This window comes from Ursus arctos, unplaced genomic scaffold (genome assembly GCF_023065955.2).
Source record: "Ursus arctos isolate Adak ecotype North America unplaced genomic scaffold, UrsArc2.0 scaffold_3, whole genome shotgun sequence".
Classification (NCBI taxonomy): Eukaryota; Metazoa; Chordata; class Mammalia; order Carnivora; family Ursidae; genus Ursus; species Ursus arctos.
Genome location: NW_026622985.1, coordinates 47,456,210 through 47,477,440, shown reverse-complemented (window position 1 = coordinate 47,477,440; position 21,231 = coordinate 47,456,210). Strand labels below are relative to the sequence as shown.

General features: G+C 37.0%; 1 protein-coding gene across 3 annotated transcripts in view; it reads right to left on the bottom strand.

The window, feature by feature from the left end:
• Nucleotides 1–21,231, bottom strand: part of HDAC9 (histone deacetylase 9) — a 906,012-nt gene that overhangs the window by 827,918 nt on the left and 56,863 nt on the right. For all 3 annotated transcript variants that reach the window (XM_048213039.2, XM_048213041.2, XM_048213042.2), the window contains exon 2: nucleotides 9,810–9,928. In XM_048213039.2, the coding sequence (XP_048068996.1) occupies nucleotides 9,810–9,834 (25 nt within the window). In that variant the 5' untranslated portion in view covers nucleotides 9,835–9,928. The remainder of the gene's footprint in view (nucleotides 1–9,809; nucleotides 9,929–21,231) is intronic.

Sequence of the window (21,231 nt, the reverse complement as noted above, 5' to 3'; positions counted from 1 at the left end):
GGACCTGGGTAAGGCACACAGCTCCATGTGGTGACCAGAACAGGCTCACAGTTTATTGAAGAAAAGAAAGACAAACATGAAAAGGGTAAGGAGTCCTTGGATACCTCGGAGAGAGATAATGGAGAGTCTCTGACATTTCTCCAACAGGGCAGTGGCTTTATCAGTTAGGCTGAAAGAGGAGTAATCTCATAGTGGAAAACAGACTTGCTACCAAGAAGTTCAGAGCCAAATCTATTCCTTTTCTAGCAACATTATAGAACTTGAGTATATGTACCAAGGGCATTTGCCTTTACCCAATCTCCCTTCCTTTCTTTCCTTTCCTCCTCATGTATTATATTTTTTAAAACTTATTATATAAACCCCAAATCCTTCTTGGAGTTAGTCAGGATAAAAGAAAAAGAAAGAAAGAAAACTAAGAAAGGTAGGAAGGCAGACAGGTAGGCGGATTATCAGTTCTCCCAACAGAAGGGAAAATGAACTCTACTTTGACATATTTTATTGAAATTCAGAGATTCAATAGCACACATTATCCAACACAAGTTATGGTATGTATTATTTTTCTTCTTTCTATAATTGGCTTCCTGACTTTTTCTACTAATTTCTAGCTCCTTTCACTGAAATACTCTTACCTTTAAAATCTGTTTTCTAATTTGTTTCACTTTAAACATAAAGTCAAAATAAACATATATTAAATTCTCCATTAAAAATTAAGCACTATATTAATGGCACAAAGATACAGATACATTTAAAAATAACATAAAAACCACCCAGAAAACAATGTTCATAGCTTTGTGCTTTTATTCTCTTAAAGTTTTCAAAATATCCCTAATTATAATATTGCTTTTAATACAATATATAATGAAAGGAGACAGGTTTTCAGGAAGAATGATTTCACAGTCACTGGGTTAATAATTTATTTGAAAAGACAGTACTCCCTGAATGATAGTAACCGTCCCCAAATGTCCATGCCCATGAATACATTGGGCAGACATTTGAGATTCCAGTGACATACCCAACAAGTAAGTACAATGACTTTCTATATTTTTTCCTACCAGATAGAGATTCTAAAAAGAGGGGCTCAAGATAAAGTTCTGGCTTTGCCCATTTAGCAGTCGGAATCTCAAAATCAGAAAAACATAGCTGAGGTAATCAAACAGCCTTTCCGGTAACAAAAGACCCAGGTGTCACCAGGTGCTGTTAAACATGCTTATATTCACAGAGAATCCAAACCCGCTAACTGGTTTTTCATAATAATTTGTTCTTATGTCATTTCAACATTTCTTTTTAAAGAACGATTCCCTCTGAGGTGAAAGTTAAAAGATGAGTGCCTGCATAGGGGCCCCTATGATTATCTGCCCTCTCTTAGGACTCACAGAATTCCAAAGAGAGAAAAATTACTAGGGTGAATTCCAACTTCCATGGAAATTCCCCAGCCAGGCCAGTTGCCAATGGAGTTATAATATCAATATAAAGACAAAGTCTTCTTGGAAGTTAAAAGTCTGGGAGAAAAGGTCAATTATGAGGTGCTGAGGAGCAAACACCTATCATAAGAGGAAAGAGCTTTATATAATCAAATGCCAGAAAGTTATCATGAAAAAAGACCTAAACAATTTCACAGACTACCTCAGAGTTCTTCTACTATGTAAATTGATATAAGAGTTTAAGGAAATACTCACCAATAAATTAAGTCACAAGTCTTTCTTTTTGGGTATTAAAGTAACTCTGATGCAATTTACAAATCCACACCTGAGACATGCATGGATAAAAGGTATTGATCATTATTTGCAAGGATAAGCATGACAAAATCAAAGCCATAATAATGCCTCACCTATTGGAAAGTCAGGATTTTATAAATCTATATAACAAAGACAGAAAGAACCAAGAAAATAAGGGGGATGGGAGACAATTAAAATGTAATTGCAATATGTAAGAAAAAAGAAACATATTTTGCTCATAAAAGGGAACTATGCGCATTTCTTCAGAACTTAAAAGAATTTATTCTTATCTCACTAATGATTTTATTTGACATGGTTCTTTGCTTTCTAGCCCTACAACAAATTAGAAGCAATAAATTATAAATGGAGAAGACTGCTATACATTGACATTCTTAAAAGATAACAAGTAAAAATTAAATATATAGAAAACCATAGAAAGTAAAGCATTCAAGTTTTTAGTGGAGCTTATGTGGTCCCACATACCTCTGTATTTCCTGAGACTTATTATAGCATTACAAAACCATCTCGCACACAAGTGTACACACACACACACACACACACACACACACACAACTTTGGTATTATTAACAGCAAATCCTAATGTACACACAGAAAAAGAAAATTCTGTAAAGGTCCACATACTGTCATAAACAAAAGGCTGTCCGTGTGTTTTGTTGAGGTAATAATATTTGCTCCTGGATCTTCAAAAACTAAAGCCTAGCATGGTTTTATAATTGTGTTCATGAAAAGATCAGTGTAAAACAAGTGTTTATCAACCACTGCCTATTTGACCTAGATTTTCATCATAATATTTGAAACTACAAAGTTGCTTAAAAATGTGATGCCAATATGCAATAAAGAGCAAACATTAAAATGGCGAATATTAAATTACTTCTTCCTCAGCACATACGTAACTATAATTTCAGATAAACTGACATGACTTTTTCTTTCTGCACACAGCCTTCTGCTACCGCTGATATGACTTTTATACACTAATTAAGGACACATAAATATTCTACATTATACATATTATTCCCATCTTCTGGGAAGTTTCCACTAACAACAAGAACTTGAATTTTCTAATAGCTACACTGCTTCACTATCTCACATGATTCATAAAGAAAGCCTTCCTTAAGCATCTCTTAGAAAATGTAGATAAGCGGATTTTCCCTAATTTCACTATTTCTATCTCTTTAAAAGAACCTTACTTAACTCTTGAATCATTGGGTTAGTCAAGAGTACATTATGAAATACTCTTATTCTTGTAAGCAATGCTCTATTTGCACTCCCAGGTGCAATGTTCAAGACGAATGTGGTAGAGACAGGCCAGCTACTCATCAAACTTGTTTCGTCCTCTTCCTGGACAGTGGTCCAGACTACTTTTCCCAGTATCCTCTGTAGTTAGGTGTGATTATGTGACTAAATTCAACCCAAAGAATGTGGGTGTGCCTATGGAAACGTCCCACGTAAACCCACCTCTTCCATATCCCTTCCATCAGCTGGATGCCGGGATGTACATTGACATTGGAATCCAAAAGCAGAAAACAAGTCACAAGCTAGAAACTGTCTGGGGCCTGAATCACCACTAGAAAAAGCACAGCCTGCCACTCAGAAAAGTCTTCTTAATCTTTATGGGAGGAAGAAATAACCTTCTTTTCTGTTTGAACTACATTATGGGGAGTTTTCTGGTAGTGTTACAGTAATGAACACAATAAGAATTATATAAACTGAATTACCCACCAAAATTAATTGTGAAAAGTGAAAGTTGAGAAGAAATAAATGTGCAAAATAAATTTAAACTGAACATTTTGGTAAAATATTTGTGCCTCACATTGAGAGCACTGGCCCTCAGGAATTGGAGTATAAATAAAATGCTCTCTCTGGTTCATGTTTCAAACTTGAATATCAGATTGAGAAGTTTAGAATTAGCAACAGCAAAAGAATGAGCCAGTTAACTAGGAAGTTAAAGTAGTAAAAGAAAACCCCAAATAATATTTAATACATTTAACCTTCCTTATTTCCCACCAATACTGTACCCTCATCAAATTCCACAAAACTTGAAGAGATTAATTATTTGATTATCTTAGAATATTTTTCTTGAACACAACTTGAAATAAATAACTAGCTGGGAGCCTGAAAATGTTAGTTATACAGAGCTTATTGAAATGAGATTTGACCTGTATTTCATTAAAAAGCCAACTGATCAGACTCATCTGGGGGAGCCATAACCTACTTGATCTGTCCTATGACTCTATTTCATTTACCATTCATTTTCTATGGTAACATATTGTGATCAAACTGAAGAGAAAATACCCACTTGGACATTGTGATATTTGTTTGTAGCTTTGTCCTGGTTTTAGTTCCCTACTTAAGGACTAAATGGCACCACAGTGGGTAATGCACTGGAGTAAAAGTGGTGAATCATTAAAGAGTTCGTAAATTTTAAAAACAGGGGCAGGCCTTCTGGGCCCCATATGCTTCTAGAAAACCCAATGTTGTGCTGTATTAATTGAACCGTGAAACTTTTATTAGTCCTCTTTAAAAATGCTTGCAGTGAAGCTTTTATTAATGCTTGCCCTCAAATTGTTTATACTACTTAGCATTTCCATAACAATTTATATTTCAAAGAACTTTTTGATCATTAGTTAAATCTACTACATTTCTGTAAGAGAATGCAGCTGCTTAGCAAAACAGAGACATGAAGGGAAAACTCAATTTTTGCCTAACATTTGCCAATGAGAAAAGGAATAGAATATAATATCTTCCACAAACCTTTAACTTCTGTTTGTCTAAGCCTGGTCCTCTCACTCCACATTGGTGGAGAAATTGTTATAAGTATTCTCACAGTGGTGAAGAAAAGAGAAATTAGCTACCTTTAGGCAATGGGCTTTGAAAACTAATGTCACAGGACTGTGCCACAGCTATAGCAACTCTACTATCCAAACTCACCTAGACGCTCGTCCACAAGGCCAAAGCATTGCTCAGTATCAAGAGGCATCATGCACACTGTGTTCTATGTTTCAAAAATTCCTTTGGCTACATTTTTGTCAAAATTACATGATATAAATTAGATTCATCAACAGTAAAAGTCATGCTGGAATCATTCTAAGGTTGATGCAGCCTAATTTATTTACTCTTAAAAATCTCCAGGCTTAAATCATGTTTTCTATATTCTTGGGATCATACTAAAAATCTGATCTGGGTTAAAATAAGTAGTAATCGGTTTTGAGTGGGGGGGGGAATGTACCCTATCTATGTCTTTGGGTCACCTCCACATAAAGACAGAATGGCCTAGACAGCAGAGAATACATATAAGCCAAAAGAATTTCCCCACAAATTATGACCTCCTCTCGTTTTCAATAGCACTAGCTTTTCATTTAGCAGAAAGCAAAACCACTGAGTTATATATTAGCTCACAGGAGAAATACCTATATTGAGATAGGATTTAATGATGTATTTTTTGTTTTTCTAGAGTCTCAAAATGAGAAATTCTAGTGCTTGTTAGATTAAAAAACATTTCTGCACTTTGCCAAGTCACAGTGAAGAGCATTATTCAATCTGTTATCTAGTACCCTCCACCTAAGTTGACTGCATAATTCTGTTTAGGGGAGGAATCTGAGAATCTGTATTTATAACAAAAGCCCCACATAATGTTTATTATCTGAAATGTTTGGAAAACTCTAGATTAGATGAGCCCTAAAGTCTTTCCTTCTGAGATTTGGCTATCCTGATAAAAAATAAATTACTAGAAATGTTATCCATACTGCTATACAGAAGAAATTAATTTCTGCTCCTGTATTTATTAAAATATGTAATACACTGAATGGACCCAAACTACTTACTCTTCTGTCTCTCTCACTAAAGGGTGCTGTCCATAAGGGTAGAAACCAAAGTACTTTTTGCATCCCTACAGAGTAACACACTGCCTGGCCCAAAATGCTTAATGAGCTTTGAACGACTGACTATCTCAACTGCAGTAGCTAGCTGCCAGTCTTATCCATAGTCTTCCCTCCACGCAGGCTCCTCAGTGCCCAAAAGCAACACCCAGTGCTCTAACTTAGAACATTATTGAGGCACCAAGATTAAAATAAAAACCAGTGAGTTCTATATTCAAAAATCAGCACTCATTGTTTGACTGAATACATGATCAAGATGGTAATATTTAGTACTTGATATCAACTATAATTGAACATGGATGGAGAAGTTTTATGTGGAAAACAAGAATTCACACTATCCCAGAACCAATTTTCAAGACAAACATAAATATTCTGTCCAAAGCACTGACTATTAAAGAATTTCTGGAATAACTGGAGTGAGTCTATTTTTCTGGTGCACAATAACTCCTTAGAGCCCTTTGCAGAACAAAAGCAAAACAAATGGATGGTGATTGCCTCAGGCCAATTTAAGTCTCTTTTTAGATAGCTTTTTTTTTTTTAAGGAGATGTAAGAAAAACACTTTTTCTAAATCAAAAGATTAGGTTATTTCTCACCAGTAGAATATATATGGCACCATAAGATACAGGCTAATAATATCAGAAGAATGTTTTCATGTTTATGGCCAGAACATTTTCTTTTACATATATGCAAAGAGCATTTCAGGTCTCTGATCACAGTTTGCATTTGTAATAAATGGAAAAGACTCCCACCCACCTGGCCCATTTGCTATGACTTTCCTCAGTTCATATTTCATTCATAAAAACTTCCCAAACAGAATTGATTAAGACTTCTGTATGCTGCTCTCAATAGAGCAGAACATTTATTTTAAAAAGTACACAAGGAAATTTTAATGATTCTAAAGTCAAATGAACTTCACTCAGTAGTTGTCTCATTTATCACCCACTTTTTCCCTTCTCCTAACTGAACAAATCTCATGGCTGGCAAGAACTTCCTGATTAAAACAGCAGTCTCAACGGGTATTTTCTTATTATAAGATCAATGTTCTTGGGGGAAGGGTATGCTGATTTCAATTGTCAAATATTACCAGTTGTGAATCAGTATCAGGTATATATGGAATTAATCAAAGTATTTGGTATTATTTTACTTTATATTTTTTGAAAGAGTCCAAAGTATTTGCCCATCTTATGTATTACAACACACTTATATATAAAAGCTCAGAGTTTTAAAAAAAATGTTACAAGTTGTTATCATCTTGAATATAAAAAATTGAGCTATATACATCCTATTCCCTCCTCCTCCACATGCACCTTGAAGCAAGGATGCACGTCCACTTTCTACACAACCAACAACCTATGCTGGGCAGACAACAAGACTTCTATTTAACTTCAAACCCCCTTTAATCATGTCTATTTCTTCTCCCTCAGGAGGGGTTAGGTACATGCACCCTCTGTTTTCCTTCTTTCTTTTATCACACAAAATTCGGTAATGTTACTTCTGGCCATTGGCTCCTTACATATCCACACCATTTCTGTAGCTTTCTTCTTTTTTTTAATAATAATTTTTTATTATGTTATGTTAGTTACCATACAGCACATCCCTAGTTTTTGGTGTAAAGTTCCATGATTCATTACTTGCGTATAAAGCCCAGTATACTTTACCTCTTAAGCAGTTATCTCAATAGCAACAAAAATCTCACCCTGCTCCACACATAAGATGAGAAAACTAAGAGTGGTACCACCCTTACACGAACCTTCCAAAAAAACATGACTTTTAGAATGAAATTAGAAGTGATAATGGACCTACCTGAGAAATCCTGAAAGGTGTCCAGAGCGCACATTAAGTATAAATATTTCTTACCTTTATCTTCCTGCTGTTGAGTCCCCTTTTCTTTAAGCATGTACCATATTAAAATATTTCTTATTACATTTTTTCTTTAACTAAGGTTGTCAAAATATTCCTGTATTCATTGCAAGCTAGTTACCTTTAAATAGGCTTTGATGACCTAAACTGGGTATCTGACCACTTACAATAGTGTTGTTAATGGGATTATGTGTTTCTCATTAAAAACAAGTGCGGCCAGGTGTAAAGGTGTTAGAAAAATGCTAAATAAAAACCACATAGACGCTGAAATTGCTACACTTGCACTATTTAAAAGTGAGTGAGTTTCATAAATTGAGTTTAATTATAATTTGTATCCCAATTTTTCCTATCTAGCTTTATCCTTCATTAGCCATGATGGCATCTGCCTTTTATGTCCATTCCAAGATTACAAATCCTAGTAAAGTTGCTGTTTCAAATGTTTCATTTGGATACAGTTGTGGTCACTGCCATAAATTGTATTTTCTCATCATTCAATCTGCCCCCGTCACTCTTCTGTGAAGTCAGCGTGGGAGGTAAACAAACAACATGGGGAGGATATGATAGAGGTGGGTGGAGAATAAAGGGACATGACACTTTTTTAATACTTAAAAAGTCTATTTTCTAGTCTGGAGAATTAAAGACAAACCCCTATATAAATTTGAGACCATAATTTCTAGAAATGGAGAAAAGTTTTCTTCCACTTCTGTACTTAGCCAATTTGTTCCTCCTGATTTTAGTATGGTTTTTAATGATACCAACACATTCCATCACAAGAAAAGGAAAAAAATTTTTGACTACAGTGGTTCTAAATTAAATGCCTTTTTTCAATTATGCCATTTTGAAACATTAAATTTAAAATAAATTTATATTTTAAATGCGATATATACAAATACAAAATGCAAACATGATTTTAAGTTCATCTTAACAGAAAGGATAATAATAGTATCCTACAATTGTAATGAGCAATGTAGCTCCCCCACAGGGCTGTCTGTGGGGTGGGGGTGGGGCAAGGAGGAGCAGCGGAAGGAACAAGTATAGCAGGCTACACCAGGGGTTCCCTAAGTGTAGTCTCCAGGCAAAATAACATCACCCGGGGTAACCTGTAAAACTTGAAATTCTAGGGCCCCACCCCAGACCTACTGAATCAAAAACTATGGGGATGAGGCTAATTTTTAACAAGCCCTCCCAGTGATGCTAATGCATGCTGAAGTTTGAGAACCACTGGGCTACAGGGACTGGGAGACAAGAAGCCTAGGTAACTCTTTATCTGTTCATTCAGATGACAATGCCAATTATAAATAATGACTTAAACTAAAAACTCTGGAATACTTTACTCTGTCACTTAGAATCAACAGTCATAATTCCACCTTACAATAATTTCCACTTCCACATTCAACGTACAAGCTGGCAGGCAGCCTGTTGAGGATGTGGGGAAAGGTTGATGACACAGTGGAATATCAGAGCCACAGATCTGGGCGTGGCACTGCACGGAGTGAAAATCTTGGCAAAAGATTTCCTTTTGTAAATCCTGAATATAATATTATACTAGTTTTGACCTCAGGAGTTGGATAACTCAAGGATATCAATATGACAAAAGGGTTATTTCTTTTAAAGAATATATAGAAATAGAAATAAATTATCCTATAATGGTCCAAGCAGAAAATTCTTTTTAAAATTTGTCCATGATTAACATGAGATATCTGACCCTACTCCATCATTCTGAGACTTGAATTGTTTGTTCCAAAAGTGACACCCTGTTCCTGCAGGAATGGGTGTTGGCTCTGCTGATCGCAACACTGTATGAGCCACATATTACACTAGACTCAGAGGAAGCAGGTGCTGAGATTATAATTAAATACGTATATAGGAAACAGGAGTGGTGGCAAAGAAGGCCAGGGAGAAGAAATATCCTTCCTGTGTGTCAAAGAGATGGAGAAGGTGTAAATCCCCAAGCTGATTTCCAAAGCCCACAGCACAATTTAAAAGCATACAGACACATATTAGGTCAGAAAGACTATGGGTGTGAATTAGATGCCTACATCATATTTAATAAATATTAATAAAGTCACAAAATCCAATCCAAATGCTACGTTAGGAGCAGAAGGATTAAAGACTCATGCTCAGATAACAATGCAAATGAAATTGATGCCTGGAAAGCAAACCAGGTTATGTAATAGAGGATTAGCTACAGAATACAAAATTCAGAATTCATTATATTAACCAATCTTTGTCAGAAAAAAAAGTCCTTTCATGACTTAAATTGCTTGCTTTGAAGCAACACAAAGCAACATCTTTCATATAAAGTCTGTTAAAAGGTTAAGAAGGAACCAGACTGACCAGGCTGCACTGGCGAGCTCATCATGGAACTCTGGGGAAGGACGATAGGACGGGATGCGGACTCACAACCTTCCTTCAGCTGTCAATATTCGTCCAGGAGGGGCTGGTAGAGGAGAAACCTAGAACGCAAAAAAAAAAAAATTAGGTGTGTATGATACAGGTTATGCCAAGCCACACAGGAAGAGACAGAATTGGCTTTGCATCTCAGCTCAGCCACAGGGGGACCATGGGTCTTTGAAGCCGTCATATCAACCTCTCTGGTGTCTTAAGTCTTCATCCATAAAAGAGCAAATTGATCAGTCATGCTTAAAGCACAGGAATATCGTGAATACCAAGTAATATGATATGTGTGGAAGGAATCTGTGAGGAAGTAAGCACCTCCCAAAATTGTAATTAGTTTCCTGTATACTATTCACTCTAATTTGTTTGCTGTTATCATTATTATACAAATTAAAAATATTTTTTGGAATTTGGATATAAGTGTCTCATTACATAGTATTCTTAAAAATCACTGTCAAAGATTTCCTTCTAGAGACGAGTTCATAGTGAAAAAAATGTAATGGACTAAAATAAGGAACAAATAGGCCATAAACTCTAAGAATGAGAGAAACCCCCCCCATTACAATTTCCATCTTCTTGAAATCTTTTGCAGTCTTGTTCCAGCCAAAAGTAATAACAGCCATAGTCTTTCTAAGAGTGGCACTTACAGGATGGACTTCTTGAAAGGAATTTAAGGGACTTTCTGCTTTTAATTTGAATGTACTCTCACTTCTAGACACTTCAGCAAAGGAAAAGCAAATGGAAGGACATTTTCCTCACAGTTTACTGGAATGTCAAAGTTTAAAAAAAGAAGAGGAAGAAGAAGCTTTTAAAAGTTGCACTTAATGAGTTTCTTACTAAAATAGTATATCCCAATTGCACTATTTTTATAGAGAGAATGCTGTAACGCAGAGAATTGTACTTCTCTTTATCTTGAGAATCCAACATATTTATTGGGACTCGTTTTCCCATCAGTATTTTGAAAGTGTTATTACTATTTTTGCCCAAATGTATAAAGCAGGATATAAATACATATTTCCTTGGAAGAACTATATAATATCACCAATAGCACCTATCATACTTCAAATGGTCTTCGACATAGAAATAGGCTAGTTACTAAAACAGTTAAGTGCCATCAGTTCAGCTATTTCTCATCTTATCTTTAGTCCTGGAAAAGTATTAAAATTTAGTAACAATAAAAGGTATACTTTCATAAATGTCCTTCAAAAATTTTACATATTTTACACTTACTTGTACTTAATTATACTGATTAGCATTATTTGAAGAATCTTAATTTCCATGTTGATGAGAAAGCAATATTTCTACCAAAAAAAAAGATGAAAAAGGAAAAGCAGAAAACTCTTTGATTTCTGTATCAGCAGAGGCATACTGACCTTGGCTTTGAAATGAAAAGGTGTCAATGTCATATTTTAAAGTAGTAACACTCATGTGTATAGTTCTTTAGCGTCACAGAGTACTTTTACATATCACCATATTTAATATCATTTTCACGTCAACCATGCTAACAGATATTTATAACTCTCCCCTGCCTTTATGGGAAGAAAAATGAGATATCATCTGCTTCATAATTAAAAGGTAATAAAGTAAAATCAAAATTGAAATCAAGTGAGATTTGAATTTATACACTTTAAAATTAACAAATGTAGACTTTGAAGATTTTGACATTTTTACCTTTGTACACTGCAGTCTGACATATTTCATAAATTCTCTTGATACATTCTTGATTCTCAATGCACAGTTTAATTTTAAATTAAGAATAACAAAAAGCAAGAGGCAGGAAACCTTAAGACTGTGTAAGTGAAGTAGTACTGAAAGGTATCTTCCATCAGGGACTGATTTACTCTGTGTTTTTTAAAAAATTTTAATCTATAATGTCAATTTGTTCAATCAATACTTGTTTATGTACAAATACAGCTAAATTTAACCAATAATCTCCAAAAGTCCAATTGTGATAACACTAAAGCCGAAGTTTTGCTACTTATCCACAAATCTAAAATTAAAAAGATGCTTCTATTTCCACACACCTGCCATTTATTTCCCCAAACATGCATAACAAATGTCCATGACATGCTGATTCATGGCTAGTTACATAATTGTTGGGTTTTTGCCTTCATAGCTCTAGACCTGACCTGCAAAATGAATCTCCGATGGAAATATGAATTTGGCTTCCAAAATATCAGTAAATATTTAAAATGTAAACTACTCTCTCTTCCGTTCAGCCATTTTAATAACTGCCTAATCATGACATATTCTTCTAATATTATGAAAGATTTGTTATCTGAAAACTGTAAAAAGAAAATTAATATGCATTTCTACGTTGATACATACTAGTTTCCATTTACTGCATCTCCATTCCCAATGAGCCACATTAAACCAAAATTATCATGACGACTATAGCTGCATAACTGAACTAGGGTCATTTTAAAATCTCTCCTAAAATGTTTCAGGAGTATCGATCCTTTACACATACATGCATTGTGTGTGTGTATGTGTGTGTATGCACACACACACACACACACACACACACACATATCAGCTACATAAACTTCTCTTTCCTCGTGGCCAAAAAAATCAACAGCTTAACAGCCTTGTTCACACCTTTTAGGGACAAAACTGATACAGAATTTTACACAAATTAAGACAATTTTTAGCTGCTTAGAAATGAAAGAGGGGTCAGTGAGAGAACATCTGTCAATAAGAATGGGCAATTTATTCTTAAATATTCCCACACTTCTTTACCCAAATGAGCTGCAGAGAAACAGACTATTTTCTTAGAATCGGAAATTTTCCCCTAGTACATTAGTCATTCTTACAATAAGCCTGATGTAGAAATAATAGGAAACTGGCCTTCAAGTGGATAGATAAATGAAAAAAGGGAAAAAAAGCAAGTAATGCTTATTGTGAGTACAGATCATCCAGGCAGATAAGGAAATGCATTTGCTTTCAATTAATAGTTTCAATTAATTTGCACATTAATTTGTCCATGCTGTAAAAATATATACATGAACATTTAAGGAGATAAACACAAGCACAGCAAGAGCAAAACTGCTGCTATGCATCTTTTAACTACTGAGATCCAAGAATTGTTATTTTGGTTCCTGAATCTATTCTTTGAGCTACGTAAATCCACAATAAGAGATAAGGAGTCTTGCTTCAGAAAGATGCGTTCTGACAACAAGTTGGTCAGCTGCCTACAAGTAGGTTACTGCTATAATATCTTGGGATATAGCACAGTGCAACAGTCCAAGGGGCTGACATCTTGCAATGTCCTAGCTTGCCCGTGCGCCCAGGACAAGAGAGGCACTAACACATTATAGTGCCCCAGCCCACAATGCTCTCATTAACAGCGTCCTGGGGTTGTTTCCATAGGTTCTTTAGCCGTTCCACCTCCATGGCCTGTTCACAGTAATCAAATGGCAAATCAGCAGAACTTCACAGACATAAAGAATTTGCCCAAGGATCATCTCCTCTAATCTTCACAACAGCCCTTTGGAGTATAATGATAAGCCATTATTATTCCCATTTTACAGATGAGGAATTGGAGGCTTAGAAAGTCTCAGGAATTTGGTCGCAGACATGAAAGTGGTTAAGTGGAAGGGCCAGTCTTCTGACTTTTAGCCCAGTGTTCTCTCTAGCATCACAACGAATTACAGGCCACTCTAGCAGAACTGATGAGATATCAAGATTGTCTACCTACTCATCACAATTTCAGTAATGACTCATTAAGTAACAAGTCTCCTTTACTAAAGAACCTATCTTGCCATTGAATAGACTGAACTCAGTCACAAAAACAATTAAAAAAAAATTTTGGAATGAATGTCTACATGAATTCTCACAGTATAAGCTTTCAATTTCTTAGATTTAGACTTCATAGTCCTACCACAATCTTTCTTGGTTTTTTAACTATAGTCTGAACTTCTTACTATAATTTTTTTTTCCTGGTGGATAATTGGTATTATTTTGGAAAATGCGTCACTGAGAAAACAATGCTTTTGTAATTTTGTAACTAACAAAAACTATGTGTCTCTAAAATATCTTTCCCAGACACAGAGCAAGTTGTAATGCAAAGCTTAGTCTGCAAAGCCATTCACACTCATCCGCAGGTCCTTTCTCTTCTTAGATGGAGCCATTATGGCCCCAATTCCTCTAAAGAGTAGGCTCCATGAGCCTCATAACATCTACTGTAAGAGAGTTTATTGGTGAAATAAGCCTACTGTGCCAGTACATTGAGCATCACCAGATCCACAGTCTCTCTCTTCTGCCTCAGAATGTGAAATTCTGCCATAATTTCATCTTTAGAGGAAAACACTAGAAAATAACTCTTAACACTCTACTCGATTCAACAAACTCTGAGTACATGCAAGACGTTCCATTACCCATTTAGGAAACCTCAGATTATATTTCACTTCTCTGATTCTTAAATTTCCCAAGATAATCACCAAAGCCTGTACACTAAAGTCTTAAAAATATCTTTCATATCTGGGCCCTCCTTTCCATTTCAATGAATGCTGCCTTGGCTTAAGTAATTATCTTTTTAAGCTTTTATTTATTTGTTTATTTGAAAGAGAGGGAGAGCGAGCGTGAGTGGGGGGAGGGGCAAAGGGAAAGGGAGAGGGAAATAATCTCAAGCAGACTCCACACTGAGCATGGAGCCCAATGCAGGGCTCGATCCCATGACCCTGAGATCATGACTTGAGTCAAAACCAAGAGTCAGATGTTTAACCAACTGAGCCACCCAGGCACCCCTCAAATAATTATTTATCTTAATTAGATTCTTTATCAAGCCTTCTATCTGGCATCCCTGCCTCTAGGGACAGTCTGAATGAATGAATGAATGAATGGGTGAGTAAATAAAATTTGGTGACCTGCATACTCTTCAGTTGGTATTCATGTTCCTTCATAATTCATTTCTTCCCACTCCACTTTCTCTCCTTCCTTCTTTTCCTCACACATAAGTCCTGTGTTTCCATGCAATCTGTCATTATGTTCAACATTATTCACGACTGCTGAGGCACAGGCACCAAATAATCAAAATGAACACTACCTGAATGGCTGTACTGAAGCACATCTGCTGACTGTGGGTCCTGATTATTCCTGGATGGTACAATTCACATTCACATTTCCATGCTTTAGTACCTCTTTCTGCAAAGGATACTATCACCTCTTCGCTACCTCCCAGATCAAATTCTTCAAGACCACCTTCAATGAGAATTCTTAACCAACCACTCCAAGTAAAAGGTCAGCTTCCTCATCTATATTCCTTCCCACTGTGTCTTGTACCATACCTGTAATAACACCACTGTGTTAGATAATAATAACCCCTCTTATGTTAGCCAGGTACTTTTATCTACCATAAGACTATGTTCCTCAGTTCATGGATTGTACTGTATTCATCTCAGTAATTCTCACACCTAGCATGGTACCTGGAACATGTAGGTACACTGTAAATTCTTGATAAATGAGTTAACAAAGGGGAAGGGCTAATGAATCCATAGTTGCCTGACTTTAGGGCAGAATCATTTATCCAATGTTTTAGTATAGAGCTGTGAAGGACTAGAACAAAGTCCTTGGATTTGGCTCAAAAAAAGTACTCTACAGTTTGGGCCACCACCTAGGAAGAGTAGACCCACATGGGGTGGATGCCTTCATGGATTAGGAGGAGGCACCATACACCAAAAAACAAATTTGCCTATGAATGATGTTATCTAAGATACCATCATTTTCTAGGCTTTTTTTTTTTTTAAGATTTTATTTTATTTATTTGACAGAGAGAGAGACAGCCAGCAAGAGAGGGAACACAAGCAGGGGGAGTGGGAAACGAAGAAGCAGGCTCCCAGTGTATGAGCCTGATGTGGGGCTCGATCCCAGGACCCCGGGATCACGCCCTGAGCCGAAGGCAGACGCTTAACGACTGAGCCACCCAGGCGCCCCAGGCTTTTTGTCTGAAGTGCTTTCTCAAATCACTGGAAGGGTTCAGCTTCTCACCTTATTAGTCTCAGCTTTTTCTCCTCTCAAGGAAATCCATTTCTTTACTGGACAAGCTTCATAAACTCCATGATTATATCAATATAATCAAACCACTATTCATCAAGACACGAGAGAATGGGATAAAGAGATTTAAGGATCCTTGTTCCCCTTCAATTTCAGTAACAGAAGCAGGACTGTGCAAATAATGCACCTGACAATATTTGTCTTAAGCAACAGGACCCTGGAGATTCTGGCAACTGGGAAACTGATGGACACAACAGTCACTTAACCTCACCTAATACCACAGCAGACACCTGGTGCTCCAAATCACCAAACACACTGGTAAAGACTGGCACATCAACTCCTTTTGGCTCATCCTAGTCTCTGGGCAGTTTAGACTATTGGCTTCACTCCCCACCTGCTTGCCAGATGATTGTTGACTTCACCTTTGAGCATAGCTAAGAACAAAACATGTCACCCAGAGGGCCACACATCTCACATGCATTCTCCGTGCTTACATTTTGAGAGCAAATAATAAGCTCCATTCTAGGACTTTTAGGAGAGCCATTTAAGCACAGGCTACAATGTAGGTGTAATATAGAGCAGGGAACGCAGCTTGGGAGGTTAGTTATGCATATATTTTGCATATTTAAGATGGAATTCAGTAGTCTATAGTATAAATATAACTCAATGGTAACATCTAAAAATACATAAAACATGGGGCGCCTGGGTGGCACAGCGGTTAAGCGTCTGCCTTCGGCTCAGGGCGTGATCCCAGCGTTATGGGATCGAGCCCCACATCAGGCTCTTCCGCTATGAACCTGCTTCTTCCTCTCCCACTCCCCCTGCTTGTGTTCCCTCTCTCGCTGGCTGTCTCTATCTCTGTCGAATAAATAAATAAAATCTTTAAAAAAAAATACATAAAACAATCAGGAGTGGTCTGCTGATTATTTCATTTCATAAGAAGAAGTTCCGCCAACTAAAGTACCTTCACTAATGAAACAGACCTTTTCTTAGTAAGTCTTATTTTTTAAAACATTGGGCTTAGCCCCAGGGACTCCAGTACCCAAGTCATATCTAAATGGCTTCTATATAATGAAAACCATTTTATCAAAAACTCGTACTGCACTGATTTTTATTGGATCATCTTTGAAAGGCCCTACCTGCAACTTCCCTCCTTGGACAATAGGGAATAGGGAGTCACAGCCACCATTATCATCAGTTTGAGTTTAAAACTAGAATCACAATACCCAGAAACTGCAGGACATACAAGGCTCCTTTTCAGTCATGGCAAAAGGGTTGTTAGAAAAAGAGCTTTGTCTACCTGTAAATACACACGAGACAGAAGTCCAAAATAGAATTGTGAAAAGGAAGTAATAGTCCAAGTGAAGGAACTTGTAACAGACAACCTCTGATACCTGGGCAGCAGGAGGGCTTTGTAACTCTTACACTATAACCTTCCCTGCAGAAAACTGCCCGATCAAGCATGCTTAAAAGAAACTGGCTCCCGGTCTACTCCCCTGCGAGTGTGAAGGCACGGGTTACGATCAGCTAGCCAAACACAAAAGACCTTTATCCATCACTGCAATTTAGATTGACATAGTTCTCTTTTCCAAACTTCAATATTGAATACACTTTTTTAAATTATGTGATTTCTTTAATGCTGCAACCTACCTCTCAAAGATCTGATAATCCCTTCATGAAGCAAATTGCCCACGAAAATGTCTCACTAGCTGGCTGGTATGGAAGTCAATTAACCTCTCTGAGCCTCAGATGCTTAAACATGAATTATTTAACTCACCAGGCCGTTGTGAGGCTTGGGAAAAAATAAGCGTAAAGTAATCGGTAAGGAGAAAGTGCACAAGAATGTTGACTATTACTATCATTATTAGTATAGGAACGGTGTTTTACTCCAGGCCAAGTCCCATCCCAGGAGGAATCTGTGATACACAGTGCCTCTCACCCTGGAACAGTTCTGCGGCATAGCTATTAATCTTTCTCACTCCACTAGAGTTACAACAGGGATCTAATTACTAAAGCTTTTCTCCTTTCTTTGCTTCTTTCTTTTAGAAGGCAAATGTGCATTCTATGGAAATACACTGTACCATCCTTTGCTTGTGAATATATTCTGTTTACCCTAATCTTTCACTGACTGATGTTACTGATATTTTTTAAATCACGTCTTGGGTATCAATGGAAAGGAAAGTATAAGAATATCAAAAACAGTAAGTTAGGAACAATTATCATTTTGTAGAAATCTGAAAAGAAACAGGAAGTATAGTCCCCAAGCACTGTATAAATCCTTCTAAAAAGAACTTTTCTATTGTTTGAACAGATCACCTTGGGAATTTCAGTAGACTCTAAGGCCTCTCTTCCTATTTTGAGGAGGATCTCACTAATCATTTTACTCACTGCTCTATTTATTGCTGATGGTCAGTTCGATTTTAAGCCAGCCAAGACATATCTCCAGAAACGGACAGACATACACCTGAGGGGAAGAAATGACAACAGCAGAATTCCCACATGATGAAGAAGGGAAACAGGATGAGCTGTGATCCATGAGGGTGGCTGCCAAAAGATGGCAGGTGCATGGGCTACCTCCCCAGTCAGTACCCACATTGTCATTGATTCCTTTTACTCCTCATTTCTCTATCTTTGACACTCTTTTCTACCAGTCTTCTTCAGAATCTCTTCCAATTGAACAGGTCATTTACTTCATTGATCCCTTTCTGAAGAACCCCCCTTTAACTAATGAGTTAAACCAATCTCCCATCTTTGCCTTCTTCTCATCTCCTTCCAAAGAACTATAGTTTATACCTTAGATTTATCTCAATTCCACCCCTCTCTGGTTCTTTTCTTGCCTATATTTTTTCTTTCTCTACAGAGGCTTCCTCTGAACACACTGGTATCTTAGGATACCCCTCAATTTCCAGAATATACTGATATGTAAGAAATAAATCATCACATCAAATATCTTATTCTTTGAACTTTACCGTACCAATTACTACTGACTTTTCTAACTGACACAAACCTCAGGACACCTAGGTGGCTCAGTCCGTTAAGCATCTGCCTTCAGCTCAGGTCATGATCCCAGGGTCCTGGGATCGAGCCCCACATGGAGCTGCCTGCTCAGTGGGGAGCCTGCTTCTCCCTCTCCCTCTGCTGCTCCCCCTGCTTGTGCTCTCTCTTGCTCTCTCCCACTCTCTGTCAAATAAATAAGTAAAATCTTAAAAATAAAAGATCAACCCAGGTTCATGCTATGGAGCATAGGAACAATAGTTTTAACTATGCTTAAATGTAACGTGTACTTACTGAGTGCTCATTAGGAATGTTCAGTACAGAGCCCAGAGGGTAGCTCAGATAGTTCCTGCCTCACAGATTTCACACCAAGGATCTCTCATAGTGTGATTCAAGGACTCCCCTGAAAATGCAGATTCAGATACTTGGCACTGATTTACGAACCTCCTAGATTAGAATCTTTGGGACAAAGGCCCAGAAGCAGTGTTTTTAACAAGCTTCCACAATGATTCTTAACTGAGCTAAAACATGAGCACCACTGAATATATGTACAATTAAGAAATAAAATAACAAAACAGAGAGAGAGAGAGTAACACAGTGAAAAAGTGCACTGGGTCTACAGTCTGACTGACCTTAATGTAAATTCCACCTCTCTGATTTTCTTAGTATATTCTCACAGGCAAATTATTTTACCACTCTAACCTTCAGTTTGCTCACCAGTAAGCTGCTACTCTAAGACCTACTTGTAGGGACAAAAAACAATGTATTTAAAATACTTAGCACAGTGCTCAACCAATGTGAGATATTCTGACAGTGAGGGCCTCTGCATTGCAAAGTACCCCGGAATTGGGAAACACTGCAGGCTTAATAGGCAGCATTTCTTAAAAGGAACTGGACAGCACAAGCACTACAGGGATTTAAAGGGAGCTTGCACTGGCCTCAGAGGTAGAAGGGAGAAGGTACCATGGAAGAGCTGGCATACAGCTTTAGGGCACTGAATGTTATTCAAACATGCACAGTTGGCACAAATGTCCTCTTTTCTAGGAAGCTTCCTAAGTCCTAACCTCAGTGAATTGTAAATAGCTTCAAGAAACAATTTTAAAATTACCTTGCTGTGTCCTTCAACTATTTCACGATGAAAATGATCTATTTTTGTATTCCCATACCATAAATTATTTTCAGTGTCAAAATAACGCTCAAAGTTATCTCAAGCTCTGTGAGAGTAACAGGATGTTGGTAGTTTGTTTTATGTAGCACATTTCATTCCCCAAAAGATGACAGAATTTTATACAGACTGCTTCTCGAGTACACCATGTTCTTTATATACAAAATGATAGTGCTGACTTCTGCCAGGAGGGGGTACTCCTGATTGTTCTACTATTATTGCTGATGGGTTGCAGCTTTCCTACCACCTCTAGGAAGAACTGCGTGAAAGACGTCCACTGAGGGCCAGGAAGGCTGCCTCCATCAAAAATGAAGATTCACCTGCTCCAGGAAGTTAACTGGCTCACGACAGGATCAAGAGACTTGATCCCATTAGCAAAACACACCAATCAATTAAACCAACTCACTGTGAGCCAATCTTATTAAACGTCATCATTCCTATGAAGAATAAAGAGCAATTCCTACTCCATTTCAAAAAATGGAGAGAAGTTTCAAATTATAAAACCTGCAAAAATAAGGTAATAATTACTGAGCATATAAATACAATCTCAGAACTCAAAACAAACTCAGCACTGGATCCATGGGACATTTATTTCCTCTGAGTGAGAAAGCCTCCTTTGTGACTATCTGCATAAAAACAAAGGGGTTAAACCAACTCATTTTACTGCAGGCAACTTCTATTAATGTCACATAGGGGAAGAGATACAGCCTTTGCTTTCATATTCCAGCTCTACAGGGAAAAAATATTCATATATATATATATATATATATATATATATATATACACACACACACACACACATATTAAAATAGACTGAGACAGATCAACACATATAAATAGCTCAATGCAACATCTGTAGCAGTCCTTAAGATTGTATTAAAGTCCTTGCTGTTTATCAGGTTGGTAAATCGTATCAGCTCCTAGTTATTTAAATTGCCAGTTGCCGGGCAACCACATCTTCTGTCAACTGTCACTCACTCTTAAGTTCCTCTGCAACACTCCTTTAAGAAAAAAAATAGTGAAAAATTCTTGAGATGCTTATTTTGGGCATCAGAAATGCACTTAATTTTATCCCCGAGCTTAAAGAGTCTGAGAATTGAGTGATATTGAGAAAATAAACATGTTCAGCGAGTTGGAAGAGGGGCACTGTATGGTACAGGTGGTGATGTGGGTGAGTACCCAGACAGAAAAGTTAAGAGACTTTGTGAAAGG